Genomic DNA, 17,106 nt, shown 5'->3' with positions numbered 1-17,106 from the left:
GGGGACGCCGGTAGCCGACGGCCACCAAGGCGGCCCCCAGGCGGGGCCATGACTCAGGAGAACACTCTCCTCCACCAGCTCCCGCTCTGGGCCGCGCCTCAGGCGACCTCAACCTCCGGAACCGCCCCTGCGGGCGTTGGTACGGCCCTGCCCGGCGCTCCCCCGCCTCACCGGGGAATGGAACCGCCCGCACAGAACCGTTTAAATTCGAGCCCTCAACAGTTTTCCCCGCGCTACTGGCTGGTGTCCGGGACTCGCATCACACAGACGCAGCCCAAGGCGAAGGGAGCTGCCTTCCTCCTCCCGCGCCCGTGTTTAACCTCATTTACGTTTTGGTTCCGTTGCGCTTCCCCCCGCCACAACGGCTCACTGATGCTGTGCGCACGCGCAGTCGCCCCGCCCCGCCCTGCCCTTCCCGCCGTGCACGCGCTCGCCCCCTCCCCTCCCCTCCCCGCTCCGCGTCGCCGCGTGGGCAGTGCGCGCGACCGAGCGCCTCTGGAGGGGCGGGGGCGGTGCCGCGGGAGCGCGAGGGCCGCAGCGGCGGGAGCAGCAACCTCTCGGCCGGCGGCAGCGGCCCCCGGTGCGTGGCCTCCGTCAGCAGCCTTCTGCCTTGTCCTCCGCGTTCCCCCGGGGACGGCTTCAGGAGAGCCTCCCCTCGTCGTCCCCCCCCGTTTTCTTCCTTTCCGCTTGCTTGCGTGTGAGGTAAACTCGGCGTGTGGTGCCTACGCTGCCGTTGCGTTTCAGGTGAGGGAGGGGGGGAAGAAGAAAGAGAGCGGGGAGGCACTCACTCCCCCTCCCTCCTCAGCGCCTCTCCGGCGGCCCTGGGCGCGAAACCCCGCCGCTCCCTTTGCTTCTATTCTCCCGGCGAAGTAAAACAGCCCCATTCCCAAAATGGGCTGCACGCTGAGCGCCGAGGACAAGGCAGCGGTGGAGAGGAGCAAGATGATCGACAGGAACCTGCGGGAGGATGGCGAGAAGGCGGCCAGGGAGGTCAAGCTGCTCCTCTTAGGTAAGGGCTCCCGTGAGGAGGTAAGGGTCCACCTGAAGTAATCCCCCCAAAGCCCTGAGGGAAGACCTTTCCTGAGGTAAGGTGCCCCCTCGCCTTCCAGCCCTGAGGTGGGGGCCCCTGTGGAAGTGAGGGCGGGGCAGGTGCTCACCGAGCCAGCTCGCAGCTAAGGTGGCACCCGAGGCTGGCTGAGGAGAGGGCCCCGCTTCGCGGGCTTGGAGGGCAGTTGGGCGGTGGGATGCCTTCCTCTGATAACGTGGCGTAGTGGAGTATGTGCTTATGGCCCCTCAGAAGTTTTCGGGGTGAGGGGAGGCACAGCAGCCTGTTAACACAGGTGGGTGCCTCGGCTTCTTTCAGGGTTAGAGGCAGGGTCATTCTGGGGAAACAGCACGGCGTGGTTTGTCCTGGGGCCCTTGTTTAGAGCGGGCCCTGACTTCCATATGAAGGGGGTAATGTCTCAAACTTTTGACGTCGGTTCTGTGTACCTCTCCTCAGAGGAAGGAAATTTCAGGTTGGATGATGTTTGCTCTTAATGTTTCTTGTGGACCCGAACATCTCCTAAACTGATGCTGTAAGAATATAGTGCAGAAAGCATCAAAGGAACACAAGGCAAAGCACGATTTAACTTTTTGCATTGTTTTATTTTTGTGGAAGCTGCTTATGTTTCTGAAATCTTACAAGGGGAAGTACAACCTTGATAGGGGTTCTAAATGTACAATACAGTGACTCACATAATATGCTAGCATGTGTTCTTGAGTTTTGCTCACAAGTACTTGAAGCTGGCTTTTATTTTAAGTGATACGTTTGTGTGTAAAGATAAGTAAAATAAGATTATTTTTAAAAATTACAAGAAAAAAGGAAGTGAGGGTTTTAATTAGAAATACCTTTGTGCAGGACTAAAACTACTGTACTGTTTGCAGACAGCTGAGTGCTGCAAGATTTGCATTGTATTAATGTTGCAGGGAGTTTCGTAGTATATGCCGTATAGCTAAACCAGACTGGATCCTTCTAATCCAGAGTTAAGAAGCTGTTGAATTGCAGCTTTCCTCGTGCTGCCCTTCTCCTCCCAGAGCTACAGTTTCAGGCAAACTTCTTAAACAACTGACCAATTTCTCATTCTCCTCGACATTGATTTTGCTAGATTGCTCGTCTGCAGTACTCTATTCACTACAAACATTGTAGTAGACCTCTTAAATAACTTCTTTCTGTTCCTAAAATCTAAAATAGCTTCAGAAAGGTACAGGAAACTGAAGCACTTTAATGTGTAGTTGAAGAGATGAAACAAACCTAGTATGGGAAAAACAAATGTCCTAAAATGTGTTTATAGATTTAAAATTTCGCTTGTGAGAGAAACAGTTAAAGCTCTTCTTTTTCATTTGTTTTCCAGAAAGTGTTAGGCTTTTGGTTGGTACTGTGCCTAGTGCTGTACATCTTTGGAATCCTCGGACTGTTGCATGGAAAGGTTATCCTCTATGTTATCAATAGCAGTACTGCAGAAGAAGTTACCGTCTTCTTTGAAGGTGGTGAAGTGATGCTTTATGTGTCTTCTGGCAAGGCATTTTAAAATGATTTTTCACTATTTTGCTGTTTTGTATGGAACTTTTAGTACCTGTAGTTTGGTAGTCGTCTTCATATCTTTCGTCATATTCTGTGGATACGGATAAAGTCCACGTCTATAGAAAGATGCTTTAAACTTGAGAATGAATTTTGTCACTATTTTTCAGTTGTTCAATGCTCTTATGTATGAAGTTCTGTGTTATGAGCTTTTATTTTTAGATTTTATAAATTCTGTGGTTTTAATACAAAAAAGCTTATGAGGAAGGTATGTTTTTCTGCTGGGATCTCATTAAATCTTAAGATATGGAACAAATGCCTCAAATACATATGTTTTCTTATAGTGTTCTGAGCAGTAGCTCAGTTGGTTTAATATTTCCCCCCTCCCCTCTTAAAAAAAGGTGTGAAAACTAGTGGGCTAACTTCTTCTAGGACCAGTGTTTGAATCATTATTTATACAAGAATTGCCTAAATGTTTACTGAACTTGGAATGAGGTTTTATATATACACCCATGGATGCATTTGTATATTTCACATGCCTTGGAATGAAATTTTTTCTGTTACTTTTTCTTGCAACTGTGTCAGATGTCTTAAATGTTATGTGAATGCTTTATCTTATGGAAAACTATTTACAGTTACTTCCACTAGAGTCACTTTCTTCTCACTGCTCACTTTCCCAATTGCTTGTTCAGCCCATATGTCAGTTTATCATCTACTCAGTTGTATTCCTACATCTATTTATGGGCTTGTTCTGTTGAAAAGGTACTGAAGTAAAAGGAAAAGTACAAATTGCGGTCTGCTGCCAGGAAAATACAATGTGTGAGAGGCATCTAAAGTACCTTGCTTGTGTAGAAAAAGAGCATGTAGCTGTATATCTATTGACCCAATAACACAGATTTATTCTAGCATCTATAAAAACTATATTTTTGTGTGGTGATTAGAGAATCCTGCTGAAGCTTGAGCTAGAATGCTCAATTGAGGGAAGATGTGTTTATGAAATCAGTCTATTTCTAGCCTTTAAATTTAATTTATTCCATTATATGCTTTTCTAAAGGTTTTTCTAAAACAGGAAATTGCAGTGATTTAATTAAGAGAGATGGATGTGACATTGCTGTACCTAAACCATGACTTTGTGAACAATATCACTGATCTGTGTTGGTTTTATATTTTGTTTTCCTGTCTCTAGGAAGAAGCAGACATATTTAAGCTGTGCAAAATACTGTTGGCCTGGATTGTCTAACTTTCATCATATCTGTAAATTGGTGCATCATTTTGTACAAATCTGACTGCAGGTCATTTGGAATAAAAATACTGGATTCTTAACATTATTCATGTATAACAATATTTTAACCTTGTAATTCTGTGCACTTCAATGTGCTATACCAACAGCAGGAGAATCTTTTCTGGAAAATTTCTCAGCGCCATCCTCAGCTGAATTTGAGCATATAGTTTGTAAGCCAAATGGAAAATGCTTGTTGATGCGTGGAATTTGGTGATTTTTTTTTTAAATCATTAAATAAGTGAGCTTCTTTCATTTAAAATTATTTTCAATCAATGTGTGACAAAGAAATACTTAAAATTCGTAGGAACTCAACAAAAATACAAGTGCAGTCTAATATATTGTCCAACACTAAAAATTTAACACACAAAAGTACTTTCCCTTAAGTGCCTTAATATTTGTGTCAAGTTGACAGTTCCTAAACTTCTGTTTCCTAATTGTTTGAAGTAATATTTTGTTTTATTGGGGTTTTTTGTTGTTTCTTATAAATAAGCTCATATACTTAGTGTGTTGTTGTTTCTTATAGATAAGCTAAGAAACTTAGTGTGAGCGAGATTTTTGAAAGGCAATGTATATTTTGGCTGTCTTCCAAGTAGAGAAAGCAGTAGACCCAAGTTGTTTTTCTCTTCCATGGTTCCTCATCTTAACTTTTAGTGTTCAACAAATAAAAATTTCAGCGATGTTTGCAGAATGAATGTAATTCTACTCATGTTGGGAGATGGTGGTTTTGTGTGACTGATCTGTGTGCTGCATTAATATACATGTGATCCAGATCAGGTGTGGATTTGCAAGTACATTTCTGTTGAATTAGCTAAAGCACATAAAACTGAATTTTTGCCAACTGCAGGAGAACAGGCAGTACCTCATTTAGTAGAAAGCCTTCTGGTATGAGGTTAACTCATCAGGTTTTGTGAATACATTCAAACTAGCAGCATGAGTTTATAGGATTAGCACATTGTCTTGTGGATTATCACATTCTTCACCTAATATAGCAACTTCAGTGTTCAGGTTCTTAGTATCTTGAATGAAAAAGGCAATAGATATGTCTGAAACATTCTTTAGGAGAGGCTTCTGGGATCCAGGAGGTCACAGACCATATATTTGACAACTGTAATTATGTGTCTTCTTTCTGGATAATCATGTTTGCAGATTTAAGTTCAGTGGATACCTTTATACTCATGACCAACAGATCCACTTTTCCATTCCTGAATAGATCCTTGTGATTCATACTGGAACATTGGCAGGTCGTGTTCTTAAAGATACCTGTGTTTTAACTTAGAACAGAGTACTGCTCTTAATCTTTTCCATTGCACTTTTTCCTGTTCCTTAAGGCAGTACTTAGAACAATTCTATTCAGTTGCTCTTTTAAATCTTCACATCTTGGGCATCTTTTTCTGGCTGCTTTGCTTTTGTTACAGAACTGCATCTTTCTGTCTGCTCAGTCAACTGACTCCCACTGCATATGCATCTTTTCAATAGCATGATCCTCACGGTCCTTGGCAATACCTGCGTTCCTCCAGACCTGACTGCACGTTGGACTAAAAAAATATATATATGCTGTTTGTACCATTACTTCTCTTGCCTTTCCTCCAGAGTATTCTCTTTCTTCACACTTGCAGACAATTTAGAAGTCTGAACTTACGGGAGCTCTCAAAAAAGCCTTATTCTCACAAACAAGTATTGCATATTTCAGAGATGTTGACCTCATCTTTATAAGTTATGCCAGCCTAGTCTGATACATTTCTGACAAAATATTTCCTGTCTCGCCTTCAGAGAGAACTATCTATAGATATTTACAAAGTTCACCTCTTATTTAAAAGCTGTTTTGTGATGCCTAAAAAAAGTGTTTAATGTTTGGGTTTGGTTTTTTGGGGGTTTGGTGTGGTTTTTTTTTTGCTTGTTGGTCTTTTCTGTCTGGCCCCTTCCTGCCCCAACTTTCTGCCTGTCTCCTTAGATTTAGCAGGAGTTTTGAACTAGGAGCTCTCTTCCATTTTAGTATGGTACAGTTGGACTCTGGCAATCAGGATGTTTTTATGTGGACTTTTGTATCTGACTTTGTAGTTAAGTCAATGAAATCCTCAAGTCTTTGTACTAAATATAACAATAATTTCAGAGAACAAAGTCAAAATTACTAGATTCCCACAGTGTAATAATCCGCCTTGCTTCCGTGAAAGGAAGCTCAAGGATGTACAGAAAACACAGCCATTCAGTTATGGATGTGTTTGTATAATTGCAGTTTGGATTCTTTTATGCTTGTCTCTTTCTATTTGAATGTTGATGTAATAATTTACAACATCATAATATTGGTCTTTAATGTGTGTATAGACTTCTTCACTACAATACAAATTATCTTTAGTAATTTCAGGTCACCCGTTGCATTATTATTTTAAATCTTCATTTTGGAAGCTTCTTTATAAAATCACCATTTATGATTGTATCATGATTTAAATTCTTTAACATTCTCAGTAAAAAATTTACTTCAGTACATGTTGTTTGAGAATGGGCTAAAGGGAAACTGTACATTTTGTACTATGTCATGATAACAGTAACGGCCACTTTGCTTTTTTGTCTCTCGATTAAAAAGTGTAGTTATGTATATATAGAAGTTAGTTTAACATATCTTTTGTATCAGGCATTAAGGTTTTTTTTTATTTTAAGATTTAAACAACAAAAATTTTAAACTTAAAAGATGATTTTTTCTTCAAGTTGTCTTTTAAAAACAATGTAATGCTGCTTTTCTTTTTTTTCCCCTCCTGAATTAGAGACCAAAAAAGCCCTGGTAAGGTCTTTTCTTGGTAAGCTGTTCACTCCCAGCACCAGTGGTGCCTCAGGACTACACATAAGATCTGTAATACACTGACTTAATTAGTTTCTTCCTACTTTTTCTGGCAGCACAGTTTACTGTATCATCATCGTGCTGACAGTTTACTTCAGTCCTATAGATTATATTACTGAAATGTGTTTAAGCTAACCTCCTTTTGTGAAGTTATTTTTAACTCACTTCAGAACTAAAATTTACAGTATAGATCCTTGCATAGTTGTGTTGGCACAACTTGAACTTGGGCTTTGTGCTATAGACTTAGGCTACGCTGATTTATATAATCATATTACCAAAGTGAATTGTTCTTTTGCTGCCACATTTTACCCTTTGGTCCTCTGAGAAGGAAGAACTGAGTAGTCGGCACATCCTAAAGTCTGGCTGAATATTTTGAGACCAAGCCATGAGTCCAGCTTCAGCGGGCATGAAATTCTGAAGTGAGTTTTGCTGCTGAGCTTGATGGATGTCTGCAGTGTTTCCTGTAATATGCTATCAAGCAAATGTCGAGGTAGAAAACTGGAAGTAGAAAAGAGATATTTAAGACATTCTGTTAAGTGTGAAGTTTTTCTGCCATGGAAACGCTGAAATAAAGATCTGAACTGACTTGATAATTAGCTGTTAAAAGGTTTTTTCCAAGATGTGTATGGGAGAACCTGTATTGATGAAAACGTGCTATTCTGAGGCTGACTCTTAGTCATTGTCCAGCTTTACTGAGGTCAGCTGTTCTATTTATTGCCCTTGTTTGCTCAGTGTCCTACTGTTACCTCAGGCTTTGTGTAAATTACTGTTTTGTTATTGTGCAAATGGAACTTAATTGGCTTCACCTGAGAGATTCTGTATCCAAAAAGAAGTATTTAAGTTGGTAAGGTATACAGAGTGCAGTTGGAAAAATCAAACTTCGAACTTGTGAGAGCAAGAAGTTTTGAGTGTACTATTTGGAAAAATGCAGAGTTTTTGAAGTGGCTCAATTTAGTGACCTTTCTGAGCAGAAGGATAATTAAGATATTGAAATTTATTAGATGCTTAAGATAAAAATAAACTCTTTTTGCTGAGACACTTTTGTGTTCTAGGAATGTATGCTTTTGCAATAAAAGATTTGAACTCATTTCTTCTTAATGCTAAACATATTTTGTTCTCCTTGTCCATTGAGTAGGAGCAGACAAGACAAAAATAAGATTACTTAATGAGAATCAGGGTGGGAAATGAAGGAATGATATGATGTCATAGACTAATTGTCCATGTTTGTGGCTGTCTGCTCATAACCCTTTCACAGTGTAGCTGTAAGAAGTGTTAAGAGTTGGGGATTTGGAAGATGCTTCGCATTATCATGGCTTTGCCTTTGGAATTTGCAAAGCTGTGGAGCCAGCTTCAAAATCTCTGGAATTACCTATAGCTTGAATATGTAACAGGAGGTGAAGCATCATGTATCTGTTTATGCTGTCCAAGCAAAATGGCCTAAAAATCACCTAGCGTCACAGATACCCATATGCGTTATTCCTTGCTTTGAAGGTATGTTATCTGTTGAGGTCAAATTTTGACTTTCTGTTTCATTTTGGTTTAATGGATGACTAGCCCCTTCCTTGACAACCATATTTCTGTGTAATTTTAAAAAAAATTCTCTTGCTATTATTCTTTCAGGATCTCAACTGATGGGGGTAACTGACATAGAGCATTTAAGAACCAATTCTTTAAATAAGAGATTTATGTTGTTAAACATATGATAGACAAATAAATTGCTTTCCTTTTCCTGGATTTGGTAATTGAAGGGTCATTGAAGCTCTGAGTAATACAAATTCTTGTCTGTTTAGGTATCAACTTAATAAATCAAGTAGTAGTGTTGACATATCTATTTGTTTGAGTGCTATGTATATATATTTAGAGATGCATGTAAAGTGCAATATTATATGTACGTATATAAATTGATATTGAAATTAGAAAATACTTTTCGTAAAGCTACTTATTTAAAGGAATCAACACCATTCAAATATACACTGCTTCAATTTATGAAAGAAACTGTACCTCATTACTTTTTAATATATGCTTTTTAGAAATGTAGTATTGCATTTGAAGTGTGTAATATACTTAGCAAAGGTACCTGATTAAATCTTTAGTGAAATATAACAGTATCTGGGCAACCAGAATGGACAGGAAGTCTTTAATATCATTGCTCTAAACAGATTACTTTTAAAGAAGAAATCGATATACTGTAATGAAAATTCCTGTTGAAGCTGTGAAGCAGGTTTATAATTCTTAATATCTTCTAGAATTTAATATGGTCTCTTTCTTCAGATGAAAATACTGTTGGAATCAAATGGCTACCTACGTTCCAGCTTCTCTTTGCAAAGCTGATAAAATAATTTCTTACATACAATTACATGTTGGGGTTTTAAATGAATGAAGCTGTTGTAGTTGTTTGACTCATAATATGAGTTGTTACCCATCATGATCGTAAGGATGTTCTGAATCTCTGGGGCTTTTTTAATAGTTTCTGGTAAAACTCAAGAGGTTCCTCAGGACTCAGTGTTGGGGCCAGTTCTCTTTAATATCATCATCAATGATCTGGACAAGGGGATCGAGTGCACCCTCAGTAAGTTTGCAGATGACACCAAGTTGGGCGGGTGTGTTGATCTGCTTGAGGGTAGGAAGGCTCTGCAGAGGGATCTGGACAGACTGGATAGATGGGCCGAGGCCAATTGGATGAGGTTCAACAAAGCCAAGTGCCGGGTCCTGCACTTGGGTCACAACAACCCCATGCAATGCTACAGGCTTGGGGACGAGTGGCTGGAAAGCTGCCTGGCGGAAAAGGACCTGGGGGTGTTGATTGACAGCCAGCTGAAGATGAGCCAGCAGTGTGCCCAGGTGGCCAAGAAGGCCAACACCATCCTGGCCTGTATCAGAAACAGTGTGGCCAGCAGGAGTAGGGAGGTGATCGTGCCCCTGTACTCGGTGCTGGTGAGGCCACACGTCGAATGCTGTGTTCAGTTTTGGGCCCCTCACTCCAAGAAGGACATTGAGGTGCTGGAGCGTGTCCAGAGAAGGGCGACGAAGCTGGTGAGGGGTCTGGAGCATGCGTCTTATGAGGAGCGGCTGAGGGAGCTGGGGTTGTTTAGCCTGAAGGAGAGGAGGCTGAAGGGAGACCTTATCGCTCTCTACAACTACCTGCAAGGGCGTTGTAGCAAGGTGGGTGTTGGTCTCTTCTCCCCAGTGATAGGACAAGAGGAAATGGCCTCAAGTTGTGCCAGGGGAGGTTTAGGCTGGATATTAGGAAAAACTTCTTCACTGAAAGGGTTGTTAGACATTGGAACAGGCTGCCCAGGGAAGTTGTTGAGTCACCATTCCTGGAGGTATTTAAAGGACTTGTATAGGTGGCACTTAGGGACATGGCTTAGTGGTGGACTTGGCAGTGCTAGGTTAATGGTTGGACTTGGTCTTAAAGGGTCTTTTCCAACCTAAATGATTCTATGATGCTGTACTTTCTAAATCCCTATCGGAATGCTGGAAATAAGCAGTGCATGTTGTCTAATACTGTAGTGACATAAGCAGTTGAGCCATTCTAGAAGCTCTGTGTTACTAAAAAGGGGAGTGCTCTCACAGCATCTGGCTGAATGGTTTTGCCCTCTCCCTGGCACTTTTAAATGCTTAATTCTGTTTTGTGCTGGTTTAATAGTCATATTGGCTTTCCTGTTCAGACTTAGTTCGCTGCTAGAGCGGTCAGTTTAACTGGTATTTCATAATGGTCTGGTGAGGACCTGATTACAGGCATCATCGAGGAGCAGAGATACATGACCTGTGCAAATGGAGTACTGGAAATGCATATCAGCGGATGGAGGGGAAAGTGGGTGCAGAATAGGATTCTTTTTGCATTTTCTGTGTCACAATTCACTGTAAAATCAGCTTAGGAATAATGTGAAATTGTGTTCACCTGTGAGGTCCAGTTGATAGACATGTAAAACTATTCAACACCCACTTCTTTTAAAACCTCATTGCTGGAATAGGAGATAGTGCCAGTCTTTCTCAATGAGTGTATTGATTAGGGCACTTGATCAGAAAATAGAGGTCAGAGTTTGTTTTCATTCCAAGTCCAAGGAGTCTCAGGCCTATGTTCCTTATTCTTCCGAATGCTATTCTAACTTATACGTTGTAGGCTTGACTAGGAAGAATCCTCTTCTACCTAGCACTTTGTGAAGAATGCAAGATGGTAGTGGATGAGAAGCATAGCTGCCAGCTCAGTGTCCGAACAGTCGAGAGGAGAATGGAGACAGTCTCTAGTTAAAACAGTAAAGTTGTACTAATATTATAAACAGAATACAGTGTGAATGTAGTATTGGAGTGCAATTTTAAAACTTGCTATGACTGGAGATAAATGTCTTGTAATAACAAAGTTGGAAGTAAACAAGAGTACTTATAGATTTTATTTAATTAAAAGTAATTTTGAATGCTCAGTGATTTCAGAATCTACCAGCCATGTACTGTATAAGAGTGGACTAAAAATAAGCTGCTAAGTCTCATTTAAGTGTTGTCTGTATTCTTGATGCATTAAATATTTCTTGAAGCATTTTGAAAGTGGATTTCTCAGCTGTATGCAGATTCAGTTACTGATCCTTAATAAATCCGGTAAACTCTTAGCAAAACCATTATATGCTTTCTAAAGCTCTTAAAGACGTTGACAGGGATTCCTTCTAATATGCTTTAGTGCCTCAGTGTTTGCTAGCAAAGGCTGTAATTTAATTCCTATATGAAAGACTACTTAGATTATTTTCTCTGTCTGCTGTTCTGGAACATAGGGCCTTTTGGGGTTGGATTAGATCGGACTTTGACAACATACCTGTTTGAGGCCTAACAAGCTGCTACTTATGTAGGTATCTATTTTTTTCCTTGCTTCTGGGCTTGTTGGGTGCGACTGCCTGTTTGAATGCGTTGAAATTTTTATATACTTTAAAGCTTTCTCAGTTTAATACAAAAGTCTGTTTAAACAACAACAAAAAAGCCAGATTTTTGTTGTAGTACTGTTAACCACAAATAATATTCTGCTTGTAGGTAGCTTTGCACGTAACAAGAGAATACAGTTGAGTATACACATGAATTTTCTTTCCTGGTTCAAATACAAATAAGAGTTCCAAAAATGTTTGCTTTTGAAAAAGATCAGTCTGGATAGCTAGATCTTTTAATTTAACATTTCAATCTGTGTCACTTTGTAAGTCCTTACAGTTTTTTGGTGGAGGTGGAGACCTTTTTATAGTGAATTTAGGTCAATTATCAGTATGCTTATTCTACTTACTTCTGTGGGTCTTAGTTCTTGAGCTACAAGATGAAAAAAACACACTTTTTAAGTTAGGTGTGGATGAGGACTGAGGATTTTATGAACTAAAGTTTATTGCGCTAATTTTACAATAATGGCTAACTTTTAGTATAACTGTGTTTGCCCTGGTATAAACTTTCACAGTACCCATTTATCTCATTTGCAAATAGTGCCTTGGTGTTACATGACAAGCAGAGGTTTGAATAAAATCAGATGAGGTTTTCATGAGACCTTTTTCCTATTTTGATAGGAATGCATGCACCTTGATTTTTGATTTTTCCCAACTCTTTGTACAGTTGCATAGTAATATGAGGTAGCAGGGACAGTTGGATCTGTCACAACTGTAGATAATACAACAGTAGTGTTGTTCTGAATTGCAAGTGGAGCCTGAGAGGAAAATATGCTGTGAATTCCAAGTTCTTTTGTTGTATCTGTCCACCAGAATACCCTGCATAAAGTATGCCTCTGTTGCAGTTGGGAATTTTTTGTAAAATATATTTGATTGTGATTAATGATAGTCTGCTTAGTAGTAGAAGTTCTCTCTGGTATCTCAGTCACTGAACCTACCATCTTTGCACACCATATTTATAGCTCAGTGAACAGTAAAAGGCCATGGAGGCCAACAACACTGTCAAGAAAAATGTCAGGGCACTCTGGATTTCTAGAGGTTTATTAGATATGTGTTTGGAGGTCTGGATGAGGCATGCTGTACTCTGTTAGCAGAAATTGACAGTGCCTGTCATGCTAAACATTGTAAGAGCAAAGGAGGTGGTTCTTTCCGTTGGAGCACTCAGCATTTATCTCATGTGTAGTGTGGTCATACACAATATCGACTCAAACTCGTGTTCTAGAAACTCTTTAATCATGTTCTTTCATACCATGATTTCAAATTATGTTGAGGTGTTTTCTGAGCATACTACTATGTATGGAAGAAGGTAACCACTTTAATTTTTTTAAGTAACAAATTTAAAACTTATTTTAATTTTGAAGAGAAGATCAGTTATTTGCTATTAGTGAAGTTCCATTAGAAACACTTAACAAGTTTCTGGACTTTTGAATTTTGAGGAGATTCACAAATCTTTTAAGAGGATAGTAGTGTGGAGGCTGGCCTTTGATACATTTTAAGTAGTCCACTGATACTCTTACCAAGCTGCTGTCGGCATTGACATGTTAGATGAACCTGGAGACACAAACATTTTAGCTGCTGGTGATGTGGCATATAATTGTCAGGCAGCAAGCATGATTACTATGTGGTTTTCATCTCTAAATGTGCATCCGTTCCCTTATTTGATTTCTGGCGTAAGTAAGATGTGAATAAAAGTTACCTTAAGGTTTGCAAAATGGAGTGTGTGCTCTGCTTGTTTCACCAAAAGCTTTATTTTTCAGAATTCATTGAGTTCCAAATGTTACACTAAATATAAAACCATACTTTTTCTTTGTTGTTTCAATACTAAACTAATTAATACAGTCTTTATCACTTGCTTATGTGTTTACTGTAGTGATAGCCTAGGTATCTAAGAAACTTAAAGCAGTTTATTGGAGGTCTAGACCTGAATAAACACACAGGATGCTAATGGGAGTTAATACACAATTGCTTCTTGAGGTAACGTTTTATATTAATGGTTTTCTTAAATGATGTTTTAGCTATAATATATTGACTGTTTTGTTGTGTACTATTGATTTCAAACATCTAAGAGCAATACTGAAGACCTAGGAAAGAAAGAAATAGTAGTCATTAATTCTTAATTTGTTAGGGTATTTACAAAAGTGACAGTGGCTTATAGGTTTAAATGGTGCTTCTTCTGTAGAACTAAGCCAGCATGCAGCTACTAAAACCTTGAGAAATATCTCAGATCTTTTATCTGAGTCAGTGTCATAATTTTAGAATCTGTCACTCCTGTGGTTTCAACCAGTGATGTAATCTGTGATTCACACTCTTACTACACGGCTAAGTTACTGAAACATTTTCTTCAGCTATTGTTCACACAGCTTCTTTCTTAACTCATTCAAAGTTTCCTGACACATTCAAATTCCAGTAGCTATGGAAATTCCAAGACTAGTGCCACCTTATAAGTAATGAGTACTGTCAACCTTTGGTTGACTATGTGAAAAGACAAAGGGGACAAAAGACAAAAAAAAAAAAAAAAAATTTTGCAGGGAGATAGAGCAATGTGGGCACTGGTGTCAGAGAATGTTTCCAGTAGTGGTCAACCTGTCTAGTGGATGTGTAACAACAACTTTCCACTATGGGTTTCTTATACTAGCCTTGATGTAGTTTGAATATGGTAACAATGATTAGCAGCTTGAATTCTAATGTCTCATGTCTGGTTATGTGTCATGAGGTGATAAATTTAAGAGATTATACTTCCAAGCTATCTGCTTGCCATGTGCTTTTGTAAGAGATTACTGGCCCCATAGCAGAAACAGTAGAAATCACTGGGCATTTAGCTTGTGCTGTGACCAGTGGCAGCTGAGGAACAGGCACTATTCATCTTGTGCCTTCTACTGTGAAATACTAATGTCTGACAGAAGACTGAATAGGAGACTTGTGGGGAGAGGGCTTTACAGTAGGTGAATCCAACAATTTATGGGTCAACGTGTTTTATTTTAAATTTCGTATGTCTCTATGTTTAAGTTAATCTGGTGCAAGTCTCCTGTTTTACAGTCTGAAAAGCTGACAAGCATCCACTGGAAGTTTTATATTAATTACTCTTGTCCACACTTGAACTCTCTTCTGGCAGCATACAAGACTATTCCACTTGTTTGTGGGTTCTGTTCCTTTGTCCAACTTAGTTGGTGGTTCAAAGCCAGCCCTGTTCTATGCTTCAGTTTTTATCTAACTCTTCTTTTAATCTAGGGGTTTTTTTCCCAAAAAATGTAGTCTACAGTTTTTTCTATGTTAGTGTCGCGAGGAGTATATTTGTACTATTAGGAATTGTTGTACTTCACAGTTGGTTTCCTCCAAAGAGGGATACTGTGAACTTGAAGTTTCCATTGCTTTTTATTTTGCTATTTGATTAGTTTCTACAGTAAGCAATCAGCAAATGCTTCACGAGTTAGAAATGTTACTGTTAAGATCTCAGCACTTACAAACAGCAGTTTCTGTGCTTGGGTGCATAAAACATTTGTTCCAGAAATTTGTGGTCCTGGAATGCTTGCTATGTAGGCAGTGTGTGGGATATTAAATCATGAGACAGTATGAGTAGTTTAAAGTAACATTTTTGCTGACCTGTTATTTTTAATCAAATTATAAAATATTTATCTCAATTCTTTTTAAACACACAGAAAGAATATTGAATCTGTCTAAAATTGTTTGCTACAATTTCATAGTAGTGAGTCATAGGATGATAGAATCATTTAGGTTGGAAAAGACCCTTAAGATCATCGCATCCAACCGAGTCTGACTTTTTAATATTTTTCTAGTAAGTCCTTGTGTAACTGGCCAAATATCAGCTTGGAGAATCGAGTACTGCTTTAGCTGTTTCTTAAATTAATTTGAGCTTTGCTAACCCTACTCAGTTCCTTCAGAGTACTATACGTGAGGTTGACCTGTTAAATTGTTTTTTGGTTGTTTTTTTGAACATGAAAATCCTTTGATTTTTCTCTCTGTTTCCAAAATTGAAAGTTGGCTTTGGAAGAAAATTACAATACAAATTCAGTCCCTCTTATTTGGCTGAGTTTCAGATCAACTGTGCCATGGATGGTGCAGCAGTCATAGGCCTGGGTTTATGTGCTAGGTATGAATTCACTGAGTGCTATCATAACTCATGCTGAATCCAGGTAAACGACTGCTTTGGATAGCACCAATACTAGCTGTGGAAGTATTGAGCCTGATTACTAAACTTTGAGGCAGAAGACCCTTCAGATTATAGTAGAATCTATGGGGGAAAACGTGATTCTGCTGTTTCCTGTGTTAAATTGTCCTGATTAAGTTGGACATGCTTTGCTTTTGCACTTTGTCAGTCTGCATGATGAAGCATAAGGACCTACCTGCTTTCTGGCAAGCAGGTGTAATAAGAGTATTAGACTTAGCTGAAGCTTATATTCATACTGAACTCTGTGAATAAAAGTTTTAAAATTCTGTTCTTTAAATTGGATTTTCATAGGATGTGTTGCCCTTTTTTTTGTGAGGAGCACATGAAGGACACAAAGTGTGCAAGAGAGGTGAAAATACTCATCGGTTATTAAAACTTTCCTTTGTCAAGGTTATGACCTAATGGTTAGCTTAGACTTTTATTTAAAACTAAGCAAACAAAAAATGCCCACCATTCTTTCAAATTTGGAACTGGTATGCTGCTGTTTTTCTATTCTGAGCAGAACTGTCATGTCTTTTTATTAATATTTTTTGTTATGCATAAATAGTAACTGAGCCAATAAGATTGTCTTTTCAAATTATTGGCAGTAGTGAAGCTGAAATCAAGTATCACACTTAAGTAGTAGGCAATAAATAGCAACCTTTATTAGATGATTGAGGAATATACAATCAAGTCTGTCTATATTTGGGTAGGGTTTGGTTGTGACAGTACAGCTAGCTCTGACATCTTATATGCAGCTGTCACATGAAATATTTAATACTGCTTGCTCGTGTCTAAAACTTTCTAAAACAGAATTAGTTCTCATTTTGCTGTATGGACAACTCATTCACACTGAGATAAAGGAGGAAATTTTACAAATGCATCCATCAGAAAACTTGTCTGAGCTCTGCATTCAGGAGTGCAAAAATAATGAATCTCCTTTCAGTATGGGACAGAAAGGTGCAATTTTCTTACATACTTTGCAAAGATTATTCGGCAAGCTGCAGGCATTTTATCATGCAGTTAAAGAAAAACCCCAAGCTAAACACAACTGTTTCTATTTTCCATTAAATAAAATAGGGGAATGCATCTTCCAGGAACTCAGTGTTGATGTTAGGTACTCTGTAATAAATGACTTAATTTTTTTCATATGTATTATGAGTATTCGTGGTTATGTTACTGAGAAGGCTTTTATGAGAATTCTGGGTATTTGGTACACATGATTTCTAATACCATAGAGAAACACGCATATCTGACTCAGGAAAAACTGAGTAGAAAGTGTATTACAAAATAATTAAATTTTGATACTGTGACTAGCTAGCCCTGACACTGACCTGCTCGATTAGTCAAATGTGG

General features: G+C 39.1%; 1 protein-coding gene across 3 annotated transcripts in view; it reads left to right on the top strand.

Annotated features, from left to right (window-relative positions):
* Nucleotides 1-563: 563 nt before the first annotated feature.
* Nucleotides 564-17,106, top strand: part of GNAI1 (G protein subunit alpha i1) — a 34,121-nt gene continuing 17,578 nt past the window's right edge. For all 3 annotated transcript variants that reach the window (XM_059817236.1, XM_059817234.1, XM_059817235.1), the window contains exon 1: nucleotides 564-1,009. In XM_059817236.1, coding sequence (XP_059673219.1) covers nucleotides 892-1,009 — 118 coding nt within the window. In that variant the 5' untranslated portion in view covers nucleotides 564-891. The remainder of the gene's footprint in view (nucleotides 1,010-17,106) is intronic.

The sequence above is a fragment of the Gavia stellata genome, chromosome 4 (assembly GCF_030936135.1).
Source record: "Gavia stellata isolate bGavSte3 chromosome 4, bGavSte3.hap2, whole genome shotgun sequence".
Lineage (NCBI taxonomy): Eukaryota > Metazoa > Chordata > Aves > Gaviiformes > Gaviidae > Gavia > Gavia stellata.
Note: the sequence above shows the minus strand (reverse complement) of the source record. Positions and strands in the feature narration are given on the sequence as shown.